The sequence below is a fragment of the Aspergillus eucalypticola genome (genome assembly GCF_003184535.1).
Source record: "Aspergillus eucalypticola CBS 122712 chromosome Unknown BO83scaffold_28, whole genome shotgun sequence".
NCBI lineage: Eukaryota > Fungi > Ascomycota > Eurotiomycetes > Eurotiales > Aspergillaceae > Aspergillus > Aspergillus eucalypticola.
The window spans coordinates 359,598-378,551 of NW_020290302.1; the positions used below are offsets into that span (position 1 = coordinate 359,598).

Genomic DNA, 18,954 nt, shown 5'->3' on the forward strand with positions numbered 1-18,954 from the left:
TTCTTCCTGCGGGCCTGCAGCAACTCTCCCTCGCGACCCCTTGCGTGAGGTGGAGGAGACTAGCGATCTTGGTCCACGACACTTCTCTGTCCCACTTTTGGGAGGCCCAAACTCCCCTTCACTCACACTCTCTCACACACCCGCCCCCCACTGATTTGGATTGGACTGGACTGGACTGAACTAGACTAGACTATGGATTACTCTTTCAGTATCAGAGGTACGGGAGGAGAAAAAAAAAAGGTGAGAAAGTAGAAGCTTCCCATTGTTGGAGACAAGGCCTTGTCTGCCTTCTTTCTTTTTCTGTCGCTCATCTCCCCCGGCCCGAGGAGAGTATTACGAGTACTACAACTTTACTTTACACCAAGCCTACTTACTATCTCCTAGTAAGGTGTTACGGTGAGAAACTACGGGGAGGTGGGAAACATTTTTTTTTTGTTGACAGGTTGGGGTGTCCCGGATCGAGTAGGACGGCCGATGAGGGGATTCTGGGTTTCATTTTGTTGGACAAGTCGCTTTTTATTTCCGACCGTTAAGCGCGTCTAGTTCAGGACTACTCCTGTGTAGCCATCCGTTGATGGTTGTCCATTCATCATCCATGGTATGGACATTGGAGATGGATGTTTTGACTAGTTTGGATCCAGGATTGAACAGCGTATCCAGAAACATCCAATGATGAGCTAGCTACCTGGTAGTGTGTGTGTGTGTGTGCCATGAATGTCAGGCATGACAGGGTGCAGCAAGCAAGCAACCTTGAAACCTGGGGAGCTTGCTTCTTTCCCTTCCGGCCTTTGCCTCTTAGCTCTTGCGCCATACAAGATTGATGAGAATTTGGAAGGTCTGACTGACTGACTGACTGACTGACTGACCGACTGCTGCTACCAAGCAGCGCCCCCCGCCTGTCATGTCCCTGCCACATGTCCAACCGACCGACAGTGTTGAGAAGCACGACTACTGTAAGTTGAATATGCAAATGTATTGGCTGTTGAAGGTAAGACCGAATGCATATCTATCTGGCATTCAACACTCTCACAAGCACCATGCACCAGGCGGTCTGTGTTGAACGCCATCAAACCCCCCCCCCAAGACTAGTCATCTGGTGGGTGTGTCAGTGCGATAGTTATCCACACCTGGTTGACATTTCCGTGAGTGAGTAACTACACAATGTGAAATTGATAGAAGTACATTAGCGTCACTACGGACAAGACGAGCAACACTGTCCCTCCGAGCTTGTGCCGGGGACGTCAATGATCGACCAGGTTGAATGACCGTCGGAGTTAGTCTCAATGTGCTACCAGCCGGGGATCGCTCAGGGCCGTGCAGTCTAAGATGAGGATCAACCCAGTCTTTTACTCTTTTATGTTTACCTGGTAATTTTGAAATGCTTTTCTTCTTAACAAGTTCACTTTGCTTTGCTTTTCTTCCCTCTTTTTCTGTCCATTTCTCAATTTTATTTTCTGATTTCTTTAGTCTAATTTAGTTTTTCCTGTGTATCCTCTCTTTCTGACCGGAAAATAGGAAACTAAGACCGGCTCATCCACCCCATGTGCACATCATTAGGGGGCCCAGAGAGAGAGAGAGAGTGTGTGTGTGTGTGTGTGTTTGTGTGTGTGTGTGTGTGTGTGTGATCCTTCAGAGCCAGACACAAGGCCATATTGCTGGATCTATCTAGTCATTCTTGGAAGTCCGCTACCGACGGCCCGACACCCGCAGCCGTCGTACATACAGCAGATCTTGCGGGGCTGTAGCTCATCCTGACGGAGTATACAGCAGGGTAGACGGCAAAGATGGTTGGCCCCGACGGAGTTATTCACCTTGAGTTGAATATGGCTAGGGACATGTATCCAATCGGGAGGTCATTCAAACTTGCACCGCAGCTATCGCCGACCAGCGCCATCCTGCTACAACGCAGCCCTGGGCATCCTGGGCAAACCTTTTGCTTGGAGCAGGAACCCAGTGGCGCTAGCCCTGGCGCTGCAGAGCATGCAGAGTCCTACGCCCATAGGTACTTCCGTGCCATAGCATCCTGGCTAGTGTTGTTTCTCCTCTCCAAATTCGCGGACAGTCAGACTGGACTAGACTAAACTTGAGAGACGCTACTACACTAACTAGACTACTACTGCTGCTGCTAATCCACTCTACAAAGTACTCAAACCAGCACGCTATGTTGTTCTCTTTCCCTGGACTGGAAATTCCCAAATGGCCCGAGTATGCCAATTGACAAATAACAAGTCGTGGAATCTCCACCTCACAGGAGTTGGCCTAGAGTTGGCGCCGGAGTGAACCGCGGAGAGAGCAGAGCTCAGGATTTCAACGAGTTGAAGGGCCCGTCCGGGTCACGCTAGACTCAACAGCGTAAATGCACGGAGATCAACTCGATCCGTCTTGTCTTTCGCTTCCCCTCTTTTTTTGCCTCTCTCTCTCTATCATCCTCTGTCTTTCCTTTAATTAATCTATCGACAATTCGACACATCCCCGTCATTACGTGGTACCATTATTTTTCCTACCAATTGTAATCATGTGTATGTTTCGTCGGAGCAGTGTGAGCCTCGGACGAGACTTGTCCATGAACCAACCCCTCCACTCTACTTGATGGATTGATTTGATTGATTGATCATGGGAGAGACAATTAAATCCAAAAGCAGGATAGGAATTACTCCGGTCCTGACTGTGGGGCCCGCCTTCTCTTGTACCGCCAATGCGTGGATAACCTCCTCTCGGGTCGCTTATGACTGAGATCGCTATCGGTCCGGTGCTCGACGGACGGCCTTGGACTTTGCCTACTAACCAACCGTCTCTCTCTGTTCCCCTCTCTTTCCCCTCAGTGTCTCATTTCCACTCTCCAGTGCTATGAGACCCCGTCTAGACTACTAGCGACTACTCACCTGTCAGGTTTCCGGCGGTACCTGCAGCTGCCATGCACGCCCCAAGGAAGGACCGCTTCCCAAGTCACTGCCCCGGCGAACTGCTTCATTCTTCAGCAGTCGATAACCTGCAGCCGCCATGATGGTAGTACCGAGGCAGCGTGCACTGGGCATGGTGCAGATGTTAGTAAGGTAGCCGGTCTGTCGCCTTACTACTTGCACCTTAGCAGGGCGCTAATTTTGCTCCGATGGTGGTCAACAGACACTAAAGCAGACTCCTCCACTCCCTTCAGTGTTTTTTTTTTTTTTTTTCTTCTCTGCCTCAGCACGCCGTACTATCTAAAAATACTAACTATTGCGCCCCCCTGATGACCCCTGTTCTTACTTAGGATCTAGTTGTCTAGCTGCTCACGCGGATGCTGAATCTCCGGATAATGGACGAGGATTACATTGCGCCCCCCCGGTCCCCCCCTGCTGTGCAACGTTGGCCACGGGAATAACCGGTCGAGGACAATTCTAAGGCTAGTGAGTAGCTTGACGCCCCCCGAACAAAAGGAGATAAATCTACGGGAAGGGGGTATTTGCCATTCTAGAAGACAATTACACATTTGGCAATAGGCAAATAAGTCCGTGCTGATCGATTTCTACTTCTCCGGCCGGAATGTGATATGGCCCCCAACTCCCGGGTCTTGTGCAACCGTCAGCACGAGCGATGTCAACGCATCCATCTATCCATGCCTCTCTGGTCGATGATGACCGGTCTCCCAACTAGGGAAAGGAAATCCGCGCCTCGATTGGCTGTGTCCCCCTCAACTGTTCAGCGACGACCCTAAAAAACCACACTAAATCAGCTTCAAACCACCCCGGTCGTCTCTCCAGCACGCCAACCACAGCCGAATTCAACCCGAGCCCGTCGCTTTCCTCCGGACAGATTCGGGCGGAGTCGATTGGGCGGGCGCGTGCGGAGGGGAAATTCGACGTGAAATAACTGTCTCCAGCACGGCGGCCACCACCGCTAGTTGGTTTCCCCATCCCATCCTTCTCTCCTTTTCCGGAGCATTATTGGTGCCGTAAGAAAGGGCCAGGAATGAGTTTAGAGGCATCTCATCTCACGATAGCGAGAGGGGACGGATAGTGGGCAGAGGGCAACGTGAGTGGTCAGGACTGCTGCACGCAGTAATTAACCTTACATTGCATGTTCCGTTGTTACCCGTGCACGATCGACTGCGCAGGTGGATAGCCAGTGCACTAAGCTTTGAACGATCCTACTCACTCCCCTCTGGACATCTACGGGTGTGGATTACTTTCATCTATTCCTCCTCCTTTTTCGCGATGACCTATTTGAAAAGGGCTGCTGCCTAGACAGGGACTTTGGCGGTCAAGATAACGCTGACGGATTGCTGCAACCTTAAGAATCCGGATAGTGTTTCGGTGGAATAAGGCGACCGGCCAGTGAAGAATCGGATTGTTGGTGGCTGATGTCACGATTCAGAGTCTCCATTTTCAAAGAAGGAAAAGTGACCGGAAAGAGAAGAGAATATCATCGTAGTATGGCAATAGTGGGGTTTCCTTTTCTTTTTCCTTTATTTTCCCTTCTATTCCTGAATTATTATTCTACTTTCCTAATACGGGGCATTCAGTGAACAATTCCATAAGTAGATGACCTACCAGATCGGGGAACCCGGGCTTTGCAGGACGATGAGATGGATGGATGGAATACAGTAAAACCGGCAACACAAGGAAATTGGAGGGAAGGATGGAAGACCAAACGGGCCACGATGATCAGCGCCAAGCGACACGGACCCTCGTCGCCCGATTGTCTGAGGCGAGATTCTCGACTTGAGGGATTGTGCTGGTCATGATTGGGTAGTGAAGCTGGTTAGTGGGTGAGTAGTTGGTGAGGAGGTGGGAAGACGTGGGAGGGGAAGGAGAGAGGCGGGGGGGGGGGCGCAACGACTGGCGGTGGAGGCGACCACGTATCTTTGCACATCCAGATTAATCTGGCAAAAAGTGAGTTGGCAAAAAGAATAATGAACGTGATGATGGCAGAAACGGGAATTGAACTCACACTCTCCCACACACGGCAGACCAGGCAGGTAGGCAGACAGACAGACAGACAGACCGCTAACTACTAACTAGTAATGAAAGTACCACTACTTAGACTATCCTTGCGTTGGGATGGCGTTGTTTGGTTTCAGCTGCAACAACCCGTGATGCATACATACATAGTTACATATATTATCATTTGCCAGTTATATCTGCCTATGGTACTAGTGATAGGATACATAAGGTAGGAATAGATATACAAATGATATAACGTATGTACATAAATGATGAGGAGTCTGTCGATCGCTGCACGAGTGAAAAATAGATAGTAACCCCAACCACCATCAAGTCAAGTAGGGTTTGGACTTAAGTAGTAAGTAGGTTCATGAAAGGTTTCCTAATATAGTAGTGCAGAGTGCAGCAGCAGCAGCAGCAGCAACAACAACAACGTACATACATATATCCAGAAAATACAGATAGAGATACATACATAACATTGAACTGAAAATCGATGACGATGATGACGGTGACCCTACATCAGCTGACAGATGATATGTACGATAGTTTATTACTTGGATACAATCCCTTTTTTTTTTTTTTTATCGAGTCAGTCATTATGTTGGTTAACGTTTATCCCTTGATTCATTCCATTAGCCACTCAATCACTCACTCACACTCTTTACCGTTATTTTATTTCTTCTTATAGCTTTTGAGTTCAATCCTCCCCCCCTCCCTTTTTCCTTAATCCAGTATTCCCTATTACTACTTGCATACATCCACATATACATACATACATACATATACTCATACATGATCCTACCTACTTGAAATAAGAATGCTGGGCAACACAGAGGGCTAGAACAAGGCTACACAAACCCGTGCAGGATGCATCATCCCAACTTATTATTTTCCCACTTTTTTTGTGTAATATTATCCTTGGTTGGGTTAGTCGTCAGCCAGCCAGCCAGCTAGCCAGCCACGATGAGCTCATTTATCTTTTCTCTCATTTCTTCACCGTCTTTCCGTGGAGGGAGGGGGGGGGAAAGAGGAGGTTGGAATGTGAGTGAGGTGGTACGATCTATGATCTATGATCTACTAGCTCTGATGATATTGTGCGAGGGGCTTGTTGCAATTATTCTATCCTTTTTCAAATTATACTTATTGATATAATGGTGTGAATAGTTCTACTTATGTATAGTGTAGTGTATGCATAGCATAACTACTGTATGTCAAGTATGTGCTTATGTAGGATTTACGTACACTAAAGTGTGGTAGATTTAGTACATTCAAGTTATGTGTGCAATTGAAGCATATGGAATTACTACCATACCACGGATGGATCATGCTATGTCAGGCAAAGCGAGGTGAGGTGAGCTAAATTAACTTAATTCTTGTAGTGGTGTAGTTGCTTTGTTGTTGTTGCTGGTAGTGACACTACTTACTACTATCTATAATATATCTCTACTGTTAGCAATAGTACTACGTAGTAGTAGATATTGTTGTTGTAGAATAGTGTTCTCCCACAGTGGTTATATATACATATAATGTACTAGTTATAGTAGAATTAGTGTTTAGTATCACTGCAATAATGGTGATAACAATCTACAACTACCACCAACCATGCCATAAACCCCCAATTAACTACTACTACTTTTAACTAAAACCCACCTCATCCAAATAGAGCCCTTTACATACTCACCAAAAATAATACCACATCAAAATACTCAGCAACACCCCCAACGAGCCTTCATCCATCCCATTCAATCGATAAGATAAAACTCACCCGATAACCAACATCACATGACCGATAAGAAACTCTGGTATCCCCTCCAACCACTAAACAAAAACACACACCAACAATAACTTCACACTTCCCTCACAACTCTCTCCACAGAAGATACACTACTCTGCAATGCCACCTCCCTCCAAACCTCCCCCCCTCCCTACAAACCACCTCAACTTCGATACCTGGAACTCCTCCTCAACAGGCCACCAAATCGCCGACCCCGGATCCTCCCGCGGAAATACCTCATGGCGCGAGACCCGACGAGAGAAACTCACCAGACAGTTCGGGGCGGGCAGGGGGGATTGTACATATGACAGTGATGGGGAGAAGAAAGGGGAGTGGGTTGTGACCCAGATACCTGCAGAATTGCAGAAGAAGAAGGAGAATGGAAGAAGAAATCAGCAGCAGAGGGATATACGGAGTATGTTTGGGATGTCGAAACCGATTCCTCATTCTACTACTACTACTACTACTACTTCTGTTGTATCTTTTTTCAAGCAGGGGTGTGAGATATCGTCATCATCATCATTGAAGAGAGATGCTACGTCATTGGATAATCTTGAACAGGAGAAGACGAAGAAGAGGATAAGAATTGATCATCAAGACAATAATGGGAATAAAATAACAGACACAAACACAGACACAGAATCAATATCAAGGAGAGAAAATAATGCATCTACATCTACATCTACATCTACATCTACCATCTTCTCCTCCCTAACCATCCACATAAACGGCCAAACAACACCCACCGTCTCAGATCACAAACTCAAACATCTTCTCATCTCGCACGGCGCAAATCTCTCGCTTCATATGCATCGTGGAGTTACGCATGTTATTCTGGGGGAACCTAATACTCCTTCTTCTTCTTCTTCTTCAATAAATCCGGGAATAAAGGTAGCAGGGGCAGGGGGTGGGTTAGCAGCTGGAAAGTTACAAAAGGAGATACAGAGGGGTGGGTGGAAGGGGGTTAAGTTGGTGAGGGTTCAGTGGTATGTCCTTCTTTTCCCTCTTTCTTTCTTTCTCTCTCTCTTTTTTTTTTTTTTTTTTTTTTTTTTTTTTTTTTTTTTATCTTACACGGGTTGTTGAATGGGATGTGCTAATTGTTGCAGGGCTATGGATAGTATTGCAGCAGGGAAACGTCTCTCCGAGGTGAAATATGCTGTTCAGTTGAGAACGAACCAGAGGAGTGTGCTTGCATTTACGTCGTCTACATCAAATACCATTTCATCACTTTCATAACATTATCTATCTAATCATACTATATACATTAATAACATCCTGTTCATATCATATCTTCGTATCTCATATCATACATCCCAAAATATGTCCAATCAATATCGTTAGATGAATGCTCCTCGTCTCCCTGGCAGTTGCACACTGCCTCCACTACTCGCCGATCCATGTCTGCGCCAGCCCATACTCCGTCCGCTCGACGACAGCGTCCCCGCGCTACTATGCGATCCGCGCCGGCCCATATCCACTGGTGCATACGGATCTTCGAGCGGCTCTTCGTCCGGGAGCGGTGGAAGCGGGTTGACGCGCAGCCGGGCGGGGTATAGCTCCGGCGAATGCATTATCCCGGAAGGCAATCGGCCGGGTCCGTCGTCGAGTGTACTATCGAGTGAGTCGAATCGGTCGAGCTTCTCGTCCACATCGTCGTCCGGTGCTGTCTCGCCGCGGGAGTCGCCGCGCACGAGGCCGAGGCGTTCTTCTTCGGTGACGGACTGCGCCCGGTGGCGAGGCGGTCGGGGAGGAATGCTGCTTCGCGATGCAGTTGCTTCATGGCCTGTTTTCATGCGGTGGAGCATGGTGTTGAATGAGAATTGGCGTCGAGCGCCGCCGTGGGGTGGCGGGGAGGGGGCCCCGCGCTCTTCTCCCCATGGCGTGTGGCTGCGCGAGTCGTCTGCGATGGACTGCGGGTAGCGGGTGTCGGGATGCGGCTTGTGTACAGACAAAGCTGTCATGTTAACAGGGTCCGGCGTGGTATGCTCATCTTGAATGGGTTGCCAGGCGGGATGGAAGAGGCTTGAGGCGCGGGATCGCAGGTCGTCGAGGAAGGAATGGCTGCTCTGCTTCGTGTCGGGTCGCTCGGGCTCGTCTGGTCGCTCTTCCGGTACGTGCGACATGCCCAGTGGCGGAACGGGATACTTGACCGAGGGGTTGCGAAGGGTTCGCGTGCGCCCCAGGGTGGTTGGACCTTCGCCGAGGACGGTCTTGCGCCGGCGCAACCCGTCCCATTCGATCACCTCATTCTCCGCTGGGGGCTTCATGTCCTCCGCGCGGTCGTGGAAGTAGCGCCGGGCTTCCTCAGCTTCCATCTGGCGACGTGGGGTAGAGAGGCGACGGATGATGGCGGCGGTGGCGCGAATGGAGTCGGCCTTGGGCTCGAATTCAGGCTCTTCTTGCGTGGCCACCTCGCGCACCTGGTCGAGATCTCCCTTGAAGACAGCGGCATCGGGAACGTCTTTGGCGGACTTGGACAGCTGCAGCAGCACGACACCGGCGCAAATCTGCAGAAAGCCTAGGATGACCGTGACGATGGAGGAGACGGAGCCCTTGAAGCCGCGGAACAGCACGGCGGAGGTGACAATGGTGGAACTGGTGAAGAAGACATAGTAGGTGGGGGTGACCAGCGCAGCGTTGAAGATGTTGAGGGCTTTCTGCTAGGCATTAGTATGACCGACCCAAATAAATCTCGGAAATCAAAAAACAAGAAGGGTAGGGGGAGGAACGCACATTGAGATAGATAATCTCAGTCAACAGCGTCGTAATAACAAACACCAGCAAGACATACATAAACCACTGGTTAAATTGTGCCTCGCCATTTATCTGAGCCAGAATAGCGGACCCCAGACCCTGCGTTGCCACGACACTCAATCCCCCAATCAACGAGCAAATGCTGATATACACAAACATGCTCTTCTTGCCATATTTAGGCCCCAACCAAACCGCTGTGACGATACACCCCACAATAATCACCCCAGCATAGGACAAAAACCCCGGAGCAATGACATAGCTCTTCATTTCCTGGATATCACTCACCGACGACTGCTCCGGCGCATTCAACGCAATAACCACACTGCCCAAGATGCAGCAAAAACAGCCTACTTTCCCAACAAAACTCAGCCTCTCCTTCAGGAAGATCGCCGACAAAATGGTGGTCACCACGACCGTCAGTGCGCCCAGCGGCGTCACGAGGATAGCGTCGACAAAAGCATAGGCAACAAAGTTGCACAGCTCCCCGATGATCATCAGGGTCATGCCACCCCACCAGAAGAGGTTCTTCAGGTATCCGTACCCTTCGCCGGCCTCTTCATTGTACTTGACGTTGGCGCGGAGGAGACCTTTCTTCTTGAGTACGAAGGAGACACCGATGAAGAAGCCCGAGGCAATGGCGAGAGAGATACCGATGGCTTTGTAGGAGGCTGGACGGGAGGAACTGTCGGCGCGGGCGGCGAGGAGGTTCACAGGATGTAGTGGATTATCGGAGTCCATGATGGGTAGCTCGGCTGCATCGGGGACACTGCCTGCAGTGTCTTGAATCTTACTCACTCACACTCTCACTCGCTCGTGTCGATGCCGTGATGACAGGTGGGAGAGAGGAAGAAGGTGTCGTATGTGAGATCGGGCGCGAAAGGATAATAGGGGGGAGGAGCGATAAGCGAGAGTGAGATATAATTAGTCGGGGCCTGGCGCTAGACAGCCATGGATGAATGGTTGAGGCGCTGCAGGGGCGAAATAGATAGACTGTTGATTGATGGGGATTGGACTGCTATTCCACGAGGTCAGACTGACAGCGGATCGAGGAATGCAAAATAGCCGTGCGATCGACAGGTCCGGTGGGATCGGAATGTGCCAGATCGATACTGATCGAGATCTGATGCTGTGAGGGAGTGAGGGGAAGGTATGTAAACTAATCTTAGTAGAAAACAAGGGGAAGAGAAAGTACAGAAAAGCAAGACAGCAGGGGGGGTGGGGGGGGAAAGAAGAATGGCTTGCGTAAGATGAACAGTTTGTTTGTTGCAGAGAAAAGCGAGGCTGGGAAAACTGGTCAATCGTTGGTTGATCCGGCGCCAGCTGGGCGGCGCAGCACATCCCGATCCACGGTTCGTCGCAATGCTTCTTCTCGTTTCAATTTACCTATCCTTCTAGAACATTTTACACTATTTCTATCTACGTACACTGTCCAGCCGTCTCAACAATAATATTCATTCATTAACAGGTCATTAGGGTATCCATCAGATCATAACTGGAAATCGCCCGCTTTCCTCGCAGGATTCTCGCAGACGCCTCCCTCATACACCATAGAAATAGACTCATCATCAGAAATCAAAAAAAAAAAAGAAGAAAAGTATAAAATAGATACAGGAAGGTGTTGGTATCATCACCGCACATGGTAACTCGGCTTCCGCTGCTTGTTTACCACCGGTGGCTCGTCCACTGGATACGGCGGTCGAAGTTTCCCACTCAAACTTCCACTGTGACTGTGTCCCGGGCTGGTCGTTGTCGGCATCGGCATCGGAATACCTCCCAGTTCACTGGGATATTCAGAAGGATAAGGAATCGGTGTCTTGGGAGGCACCGGCGGAGGCATCCCATCATGGCCATGCCCGGTGCTGGGTCGAGAGGACCCGTGCGTCCGCGAGCTAGGCCGACTGACCTCGCCAGCCCCCGGACTGGCCAGGTCGCCTGATGTCCGCCCTGGTGATGGCAGAACAGTATCCTGTGGCGTGGGGTGCGCCGGCAGCGAGTCCTCTGTTGTGATATAAGGCACAAAGTCACCCGGCAGCTCAGCTGGTAGCTCCACGGCCATCGGGTGCGATGGCGGCGGCACCGACAGCACTGGACTGTGCATGATAGACGAGGTCCCATCATCGACCTGACCCGCCGCGGCATGGTCAGCCAGCCGGCGATGTTGGCGCTCAATTTTGGCGAACTTGACACCCGCATCCAGGATCTGGTGCTTCACCTCCGGTCGCGTCAGGTAACGCCGTGTGTTGGTGCTGATGTCTGCCAGCCGGTTCCATTCATTCATGCCAAACTCGCCCACGCCCACCTCGACGTTCAGCCGGTAGTAGTTGTCCTTGCTTACATTGCGCTTAGCTAGATGGTCGCGCAGCATCGCCAAATGAATATCCTCGCAACCCTCGATCTTGGCGATCAGGCGTCGACGGGCTTCTGCGAATGTGCCCAGGGCATCCCCAAAGAAGTCCTCCCACCACTCGTGTTGCCGATTGTTGGTGCCTGGTGGGCGCTTGCCAGTGCCCACGCTGACAAACACCCCGATTTCGCGACCGGGCCACTCATTCATAACCGCTTCGTCCAATGCCTGCGGCGAGGGATTGTAGGTACCGGCACCCTCGTCGATGAAGACGTGCTGTCCAATCTGAATGGGCTTGAATGCTAGCCCGGTGGCCGACGTGGCACGACCAGCCTGCCAGACAGTGCAGTTGAATTCGGGTGGGGGTTCTTTGCGCGAATCGTAGGACCGGAGGAGGACGGTCGAGCCGTTCCGGGACGTGGTACCTTTGTAGAGTGCAGTCACAGCACTAATCAGTCAGCACATAGTCACAAAGAAAAGGAGGCAAGCAATAAAAAGTTTAACAACGGAAAGAATAAACATACGTTTTCGTCCGATACTCCCGGTTATCATACAACAGCGCATCCGGATTCCCCCAGCGCAAACCGTTCACAAATGTCGAATTGCGCTGACTAGCATGACCCGACGAATGAGAACCAGTAGTACTGAAGCTAGCCCGACTGCCCGAGCGCTGGGGCACCGACATGGAGTTGGGACTAAAAGGGGCACTGGCGAGCGAATTGCGCGCCGACGGGCTCAAATCGTTCCCTTCCGCTTCGAAGACGGTATGTTCGCGGACGCATTCGCGGATGGCTTCTTCCAGCTTGGAAGCCTTGAACAGTGTTTTATGGAACGGAATCCCGGCGAATGTCTTGTCGGTTTCGAACACACGGCGGGTCATGCGGACATAGACATCTTTGCAGGTCTCGAGATCCAGGCGTAGCCGGCCCAGCATGAGGGCGATTAGGCCACCGGTTCCGGTGCCAACGATGAGGTCAAAGTGGTCACAGGGTTTGGGGATTTCATCGCGACGAGGAGCTTTGCCTTCGCATTCAACGTAGACGCGGTACATGAGTTCTTGGAGGATGATAAGCATGGAGTAACCACGGACGCCGCCGCCATCTGCCATTCACGTGTTAGGTTAGTGGGGTTTTCTTTATGCGCATCTAGAACAGATACTTACCAAGCGACAGGATCCGCAAAGGCGGACCCTTGGTGGTATCCTTGCGGCGGAGGTTGACGGAGTAATCCATGACCCCGCCGGGCGAGACGGATGAGGATGGATCGATGGGCTGATAGATGATAAAGGCGAGGTGTTGTGAAGAGGTGCTATCGAGATTGATATGACCGGGATATGAAGATACTTGAGATGGTGTGAGAAAAGAAGCGCCCGACAAAGTAGTAAGTAGTGGTAGCACGAAGGCAAGAAGATCTTTTGGCCTTTTGCGGGATGAAGAGAGAAACTGCGGGAAATGCAGGTGAGCGCTGCGCCACGGTCGGGCCCACGATGACATAAGGAAGCCCGCGTAGGGCAGTAATCGTGCATGTTCATTGGCTGCAAGTGGAACAAGCTGTGGCGGTGTTCCCACCAGGGCGGTGCCGGTTTCCCGTTTGGGCCGTAAGTTCGTATTCAATTCGGCCTTTTACCGATGCCGAATTACCCTTTCAGGCACCACTGTTTTCTCTTCTTGCATGATATCATGACAAAGACTGCAGATACCCTCACTTTCTTTGAGTTGTTTGTTCTATCACACCGTAATTTGTTGGTGTTACTAGCTGTATCACACCGACAATGCAATGCATCAATCCTCGCCATATCAACTTAGTACTGGAATAGGTAACCAGCTCTACACAGCCCGAAATAGAAGCACAGCACCATCCAGTCTCAGTACATCCATGGATCAATAAAGTCACATTCCCAACCCAAAGTTGACTTCCTCCCACTCCACTCCTCTTTATCTCTTCTACAGTGCTGGAGTGGTAGGCTTAACCTCTCCAATAAGTAAATCCCTCACCAACTTCAATCCCTCCCCGGCAAAAAGCACCATGTTCTTTTCTCTTTCCGCGGTTCCCGTCTCCACCTCCCTTGTCACCGTTCCAGACGGCGTCGATACTGCGAGCGCCACATACCCACTGCATAACTACGTATCAGCACACTTTGCATCATCTTATACGACGACCCTTTCTCCGATATAAAGAGAAAATATAATAGTAGAGATCGGTTTACTCACGGGGTCCGATTCCTGCTCGTCCCACCTGTCGGTCCTGCCGTGCCACTCTCACAAACGGTATATGTAGATTTCAGTGTGCCGCGCACATTTTCCGCGATCCCCGCCACTATTTCTGGGGTCGGGCCACTGTAGTTCTCTAGATGCTGGGGGGTCCAGCCGGTGTAGGTAATGCGGGAGTCGAGGGTGTATACCTAATCCTGTTAGCCATGGGGAGGTGACGTGCCCAGCGAAAGGTAAGTACCGTCAGCCCGCCTTTGTAGATGCTGGATGCGCCTGGGGCTGAGAGGAGACAGGCAGAAATGAGGCCTCCAGATGCCTATATAATTGATAGCCTTGGTCAGTTGTGAAGGGACCACGGTGGGGTAAGCGGAGGGAGGGGTACGGTTTCAGCGACGGAAATGGTCTCTTTGCGGGTGCGGAGGAGGTGGAAGACTTCTTCGATAAGGGGGCGGAGACTTGACGGAGGGAATTCAGACATGGCGGTGTTACCGAATCGGACAGACTGTAGGGGGCAGGTAGTGGTTCACGTTGAAGGTTGATAGGGGGAGAAGCAGAAGTGGTGAGGAGTAAATGATCTAGTAGTCGGTACGTCATCGCCAATCAGATTCTATTGCTAAGAAATATCAATAGTATCCTACATCTATATATCTACCTTGTTTAATGTCCATCAGTTAGTCAGTCCCGGCCAATCTGTACTTATCAGTCACAAAAGAACTCTCAGATGGTAGAACAGTAGCACACTCACCATATACCGTCCGTTCCTTAACCCTCCTTGCTACCACCACCGCATCTCCAACCCGCACCGTCCGGCCATCCGACCCTCCATCCAAAAACCCATATCGACCAAACACTGGACTGAATTTGGCGCCCTTATCGACTCGGCGATCCTTCATCAACTTCTTTAGCACAGTCCCTGACTCGCCCGTACCCATCTTCCCCGTTGTATAATCAACATTAAGACTCTGACACCGTATACAATTGGCCGTGAGCAATAGCTTCGCCGAACCAGGCTCTCCAATCTGCACTTCAGCCCAGAAGTCCTCCTCAAAGGCCGTCTCTGCGCCAGATATGACAATGTTCGGCCGGGCCTTGGTAACATCCATTTCCTCCTTGCCAGCTAACCGTGCAGAGACATCCTCGACTGAAGTGCGCGACACAATCAGATATGGCGCCGTATCAGCAAAAGTAATCTGCTCTTCCTTCTTATTCTGGCGTCCAGCCCCATACCAAACCACAGCTCCTGCTGCCCCTGTTGCTCCTATACTCCCCAGTATTCCCATACTCATACCTACCCAAGACAACAAAATCATCACACCCACCAGCCCTGTTCCTAGACCTAGCACCCCGTCCCTCCTCCACCACCACCCCTGTATGCCTCTATGCGCCGCACTCTTCTCCGGCGCAAAACTTCCCAAAACACCTCTATAATTCCCGCCCAAATAGACAAGCACCACCCGATATCCAAAACACTCACTAAACCACCCGTTATACTCCTCTTCCATGATATAGCCCTTTGTCGGACTCTGGTGCATGACGACTTCTACTTCCTTCAACCCCGCCGTATCGGGTACCAGCGGTACCTCCAACTTCCGCTGGGATTGGGATTGATCAGCAGTAGGAGGAGAACGATAAGTAATCACTATCCTGCTGGACCCAGACCCTGTTGCTTTCTTGCCATCATCACTGTGAATGATATCGGTGTAGAATAGCGACATTTCCGGGAAATGAGGCACATGCATATTCTTGTATTCGCCATTGGGAAGGACTTTGAGGAGCATATAATGGCGGTCATAGGGGAAGCCGGTTCGAGTGAAGGTTGCGCTGGAGATGGGAACGCCTTGAAGGGATTTGATGGGGTAGGTGTAGAGCTTTTGGTTTATTGTTGTTAGTTTTACTACCATTGATATTGGGATACGGGCATGGATGTGGGGGATGATGTACTTGACTGATGTGCATGGTGATTTGGTGTTAGAAGAAAGTAGTATTATAGTAGATATATGGTATATCTGAATATGTACGAATTCATACGAGAGTCAGACAGAAAGAAAGAAAGAAAGAAGGGATACAGGGTCAGGATGACTGACTGAGTGATGCATTCCGCGGGAATAATTAGCCAAAGCAAGCTAGCTCCATGCGGAGATAAGCCGGGGAATCCAGACTCGGAGGGGAAAATGACTCCAACTTGCTTGTCCTATCGGCGCTTTTTTCTTATCGGCGGGTCTCTCCTTCCCCGTCTTGCTTTTGTCTCCGCACGGGTTTCCCTTCTTCCCCGACTCTCTCCGAATTCCATTACTCCCTCTTACTTAGTAAAAGACCCCTGTTATTGATGTGTTGAACATTTTGATTTCACTGTACAGACATGCATTCGTAAATTAAACATAACCGTGATCATTTCCCCCACCTCTCCTACTCATCCTTAGCCCAAGGTAGACTAAATGTTCCCGCCCAGTCCTCCACCTCCTGCCGCAGGAGCACAATCTCCGGAATCTCCTCGCCCTCGCGCACATATTCCAAGAAAGCCTTGACGGTGTTCGGGTTCTTCACACCCTTTGCAGCCGCGCTCTCCTTGGCTGCCTTGTCCAGCTTCTGTGTGATGATCACCGCCCGGTCCACAATGTCTGCGACGCGGCGGAAGTCCTCCGGCTGGAAGCCTCGGGTCGTCATGGCCGGCGTGCCCAGACGTAGACCACCGGGCTTCAGAGCCGACTTGTCACCTGGCACCGTGTTCTTGTTGCTGGCCACACCGCACAGCTCCAGCACCCGCTCGACGCGCGCGCCGTCCACCCCGCGGTTCTTCAGGTCCACCAACACCAGGTGGTTGTCGGTGCCGCCAGAAACGATGTTGTATCCCAGACCTCCGTTGCTAAGCGGGCTGCCAAGACGGTCTGCCAGGGCCTTCGCATTGGCCAGCACTGTCTGCTGGTAGGTCTTGAACTCAGGCGACTGCGCCTGCTTCAGCGCCACAGCCAAGGCGGTGATAGTGTGGTTGTGGGGGCCACCCTGGTGACCTGGGAACACGGACGCGTTGATCGGGCCCTCCAGGTCATACATCTCCGGGTTGCCCTTCTTGTCCGTCCGGCGGACACCCTTGCGGAAGAAGATCATCGCGCCGCGGGGACCCCGCAGCGACTTGTGGGTCGTGGTAGTCACCACATCTGAGTGGGCGAAGGGCGACGGGAGGACGTCCGCAGCCACGAGACCGGAGATGTGGGCCATGTCGCTCAGCAAGTATGCGCCGGCGGCGTCTGCGATCTGGCGCATGCGAGGGTAGTCAATCAAGCGGCTGTAGGCCGAGGTACCGGCGATGATGAGCTTGGGGCGGTAGAGAAGCGCCTGCTTCTCCAGGGCGTCGTAGTCAATGAGACCGGTAGACTCATCTAGCCGGTAGGGCAGCGTTTCGAAGTACTTCGAAATGAACGAAATCTTCTTGGTGGGGGTCTGGTAGCCGTGGGACAAGTGACCGCCATGGGGCAGGTCCAGGCCCATCAAGCGGTCGTGGGTGTTGAGGATGGCGGAAATGGCGTAAAGGTTAGCGGGCGAGCCGGACAGCGCTGTGCTGGTCAGTATAGTTGTCGCACGCCAATGTCACTATAGAAGTCTCACGTTGCACGTTCACACCCCATTCTTCGGGGTTAAGGCCAAAGGTCTCGAGCGCACGCTGCTGGCATAGCCGTTCAGAGGCGTCAATGTGTTCGTTTCCACCATAGTATCTGGCGCCGGGGTATCCCTCCGAGTATTTATCTGTTGCCGCGTCAGCTTTTGCTGCTCCCAGGATCGAATGATGGATTTGACTGACTTTGCATGACACTGCCCAGCGCATCGAGGACAGCTTGTGATGTGAAGTTCTCGGAGGGGATGAGGTTGATGAAATGTTGCTGACGTTTTTTCTCCTATTCCTGGGGTGAGTGGATATACCAATTGCACTTGAAGAAGGCATTTCTACCTTCTGGAGAATGTCATAGATGGCGGGGTCGGACTCCTCTAGGGGTGCGGAGAGCAGCTGGAGACGGGTAGTTAGCGGGTATGGTACGATAAAGATATGGAATGACATCAGGCAACCCGGAAGCTGCTGCATTGCATGAATTCCGCACAATGGGAACACATACAGTCTGCTGTCCTTCACGAGTCGAGGAGGACACGCTGCGGCCTTGTCCCGGCAGGCGCAAAGGAGCAACCACCGCAGGACGAAGCTGGAGAGGGATGGCAGTTGACCGAATAGCGGAGCTTGCCGTGCGCGGGATCAGGCGCGAGGCCTGACGTCCACAGCGACTCAACATGATGCAGAATGTGTGATGTACAACGGGATCAGGTTGAGAGAGGGGAAGAGGAGGCAATGGAGAAGATAAAAGAAGAAAAGAAGAGGAGGGAACGAGGGACCCAGCGGACGAAGACGCAAGGAATGCGCGGTGATGGTATCAGCTCTCCGGCGCTGATAACGAGCTTGCCCGACTGGCCGCCAGTTGCCCGCGGGAAGCACCTGACTCTAGCCCCAATCTGGTTTAGCATCTCCGAGGGACCCGTGCGCTCGGGAGTAGTAGATAATCCGGTTCCGAGCTCGCTTGCGGGAATCCTCGCTTCCCTCCTTTCATTTTGTTTGTGTGTTTTTCTCCCTCTTCTCTTCTTCTTCTTTTCTTTTTTCCTTTCTTCATCACACAACTAAATCCAAGATGAAGAAGGGCGTTTACGCTTGGCAGTTCTCGTGGATGGTCTGGTCTCGATCAGGCTAACCCGGGCGATGCTGACATGTCCCCGCTCTCACCATCCATTAGGGACAATTTGAACCATCCGATTGGAATCGTGTTTGTGTGTGTCTTCTGAAATGATGTGATCCACAGCTATACATGGCTGATAGGTGATAAGAGATGGTTGGGACATGGGATGAAGTGTTCTTTTTTTTTTCTTTTAATTTTATAATATCTATAGTGGTTATGATAGACCGTGTATAGT

General features: G+C 51.2%; 6 protein-coding genes across 6 annotated transcripts; 2 read left to right on the forward strand and 4 right to left on the reverse strand.

The window, feature by feature from the left end:
- The first annotated feature begins 1,587 nt into the window (after positions 1 to 1,587).
- BO83DRAFT_381577 (uncharacterized protein) lies at positions 1,588 to 2,365 on the forward strand. The gene has a single exon (XM_025532022.1). It carries the CDS (start codon positions 1,785 to 1,787, stop codon positions 2,079 to 2,081), a length of 297 nt encoding a protein of 98 aa, XP_025384392.1. The 5' UTR covers positions 1,588 to 1,784; the 3' UTR covers positions 2,082 to 2,365.
- A 4,286-nt stretch (positions 2,366 to 6,651) lies between these two features.
- Positions 6,652 to 7,935, forward strand: BO83DRAFT_420117 (uncharacterized protein; the record flags this gene model as incomplete). Its single annotated transcript, XM_025534917.1, has 2 exons — positions 6,652 to 7,685; positions 7,806 to 7,935. The coding sequence occupies exons 1-2, from the start codon at positions 6,820 to 6,822 to the stop codon at positions 7,933 to 7,935; spliced, it is 996 nt and encodes a 331-aa protein (XP_025384393.1). The 5' UTR covers positions 6,652 to 6,819.
- BO83DRAFT_345437 (DUF803 domain membrane protein) lies at positions 7,925 to 10,665 on the reverse strand. The gene is made up of 2 exons (XM_025528747.1): positions 9,433 to 10,665; positions 7,925 to 9,356 (listed from the first exon to the last, which is right to left on the reverse strand). Exons 1-2 carry the CDS (start codon positions 10,189 to 10,191, stop codon positions 8,037 to 8,039), a joined length of 2,079 nt encoding a protein of 692 aa, XP_025384394.1. The 5' UTR covers positions 10,192 to 10,665; the 3' UTR covers positions 7,925 to 8,036.
- A 264-nt stretch (positions 10,666 to 10,929) lies between these two features.
- BO83DRAFT_345439 (patatin-like serine hydrolase) lies at positions 10,930 to 14,485 on the reverse strand (the record flags this gene model as incomplete). The annotated part of the gene is made up of 6 exons (XM_025528748.1): positions 10,930 to 12,245; positions 12,322 to 12,898; positions 12,960 to 13,261; positions 14,008 to 14,198; positions 14,249 to 14,323; positions 14,390 to 14,485. The coding sequence occupies 6 exons, from the start codon at positions 14,483 to 14,485 to the stop codon at positions 11,081 to 11,083; spliced, it is 2,406 nt and encodes an 801-aa protein (XP_025384395.1). The 3' UTR covers positions 10,930 to 11,080.
- Positions 14,486 to 14,644: 159 nt separating this feature from the next.
- On the reverse strand, positions 14,645 to 16,064 carry BO83DRAFT_345442 (MOSC domain protein). The gene is made up of 3 exons (XM_025528749.1): positions 15,949 to 16,064; positions 14,753 to 15,875; positions 14,645 to 14,697 (listed from the first exon to the last, which is right to left on the reverse strand). Exons 1-3 carry the CDS (start codon positions 15,961 to 15,963, stop codon positions 14,675 to 14,677), a joined length of 1,161 nt encoding a protein of 386 aa, XP_025384396.1. The 5' UTR covers positions 15,964 to 16,064; the 3' UTR covers positions 14,645 to 14,674.
- Positions 16,065 to 16,286: 222 nt separating this feature from the next.
- Positions 16,287 to 18,404, reverse strand: BO83DRAFT_440447 (serine hydroxymethyltransferase). The gene is made up of 5 exons (XM_025536259.1): positions 18,114 to 18,404; positions 17,951 to 18,007; positions 17,804 to 17,897; positions 17,611 to 17,748; positions 16,287 to 17,558 (listed from the first exon to the last, which is right to left on the reverse strand). Exons 1-5 carry the CDS (start codon positions 18,282 to 18,284, stop codon positions 16,414 to 16,416), a joined length of 1,605 nt encoding a protein of 534 aa, XP_025384397.1. The 5' UTR covers positions 18,285 to 18,404; the 3' UTR covers positions 16,287 to 16,413.
- Positions 18,405 to 18,954: the final 550 nt, after the last annotated feature.

Excerpts from the sequence above, each read along its gene's own strand:
- BO83DRAFT_381577 (XM_025532022.1), top strand. The coding sequence starts at position 1,785 with ATGGTTGGCCCCGACGGAGTTATTCACCTTGAGTTGAATATGGCTAGG.
- BO83DRAFT_345437 (XM_025528747.1), bottom strand. The coding sequence starts at position 10,191 with ATGGACTCCGATAATCCACTACATCCTGTGAACCTCCTCGCCGCCCGC. Across the intron at positions 9,357-9,432 it reads CTGAGATTATCTATCTCAAT|AAAGCCCTCAACATCTTCAA; the intron begins GTGCGTTCCTCC and ends AATGCCTAGCAG.
- BO83DRAFT_345442 (XM_025528749.1), bottom strand. Across the intron at positions 14,698-14,752 it reads TAAGGAACGGACGGTATATG|ATTGGCCGGGACTGACTAAC; the intron begins GTGAGTGTGCTA and ends TGATAAGTACAG.
- BO83DRAFT_440447 (XM_025536259.1), bottom strand. The coding sequence starts at position 18,284 with ATGTTGAGTCGCTGTGGACGTCAGGCCTCGCGCCTGATCCCGCGCACG. Across the intron at positions 18,008-18,113 it reads CTCGTGAAGGACAGCAGACT|CTGCTCTCCGCACCCCTAGA; the intron begins GTATGTGTTCCC and ends ACCCGTCTCCAG. Across the intron at positions 17,559-17,610 it reads ATGGGGTGTGAACGTGCAAC|CGCTGTCCGGCTCGCCCGCT; the intron begins GTGAGACTTCTA and ends TGACCAGCACAG.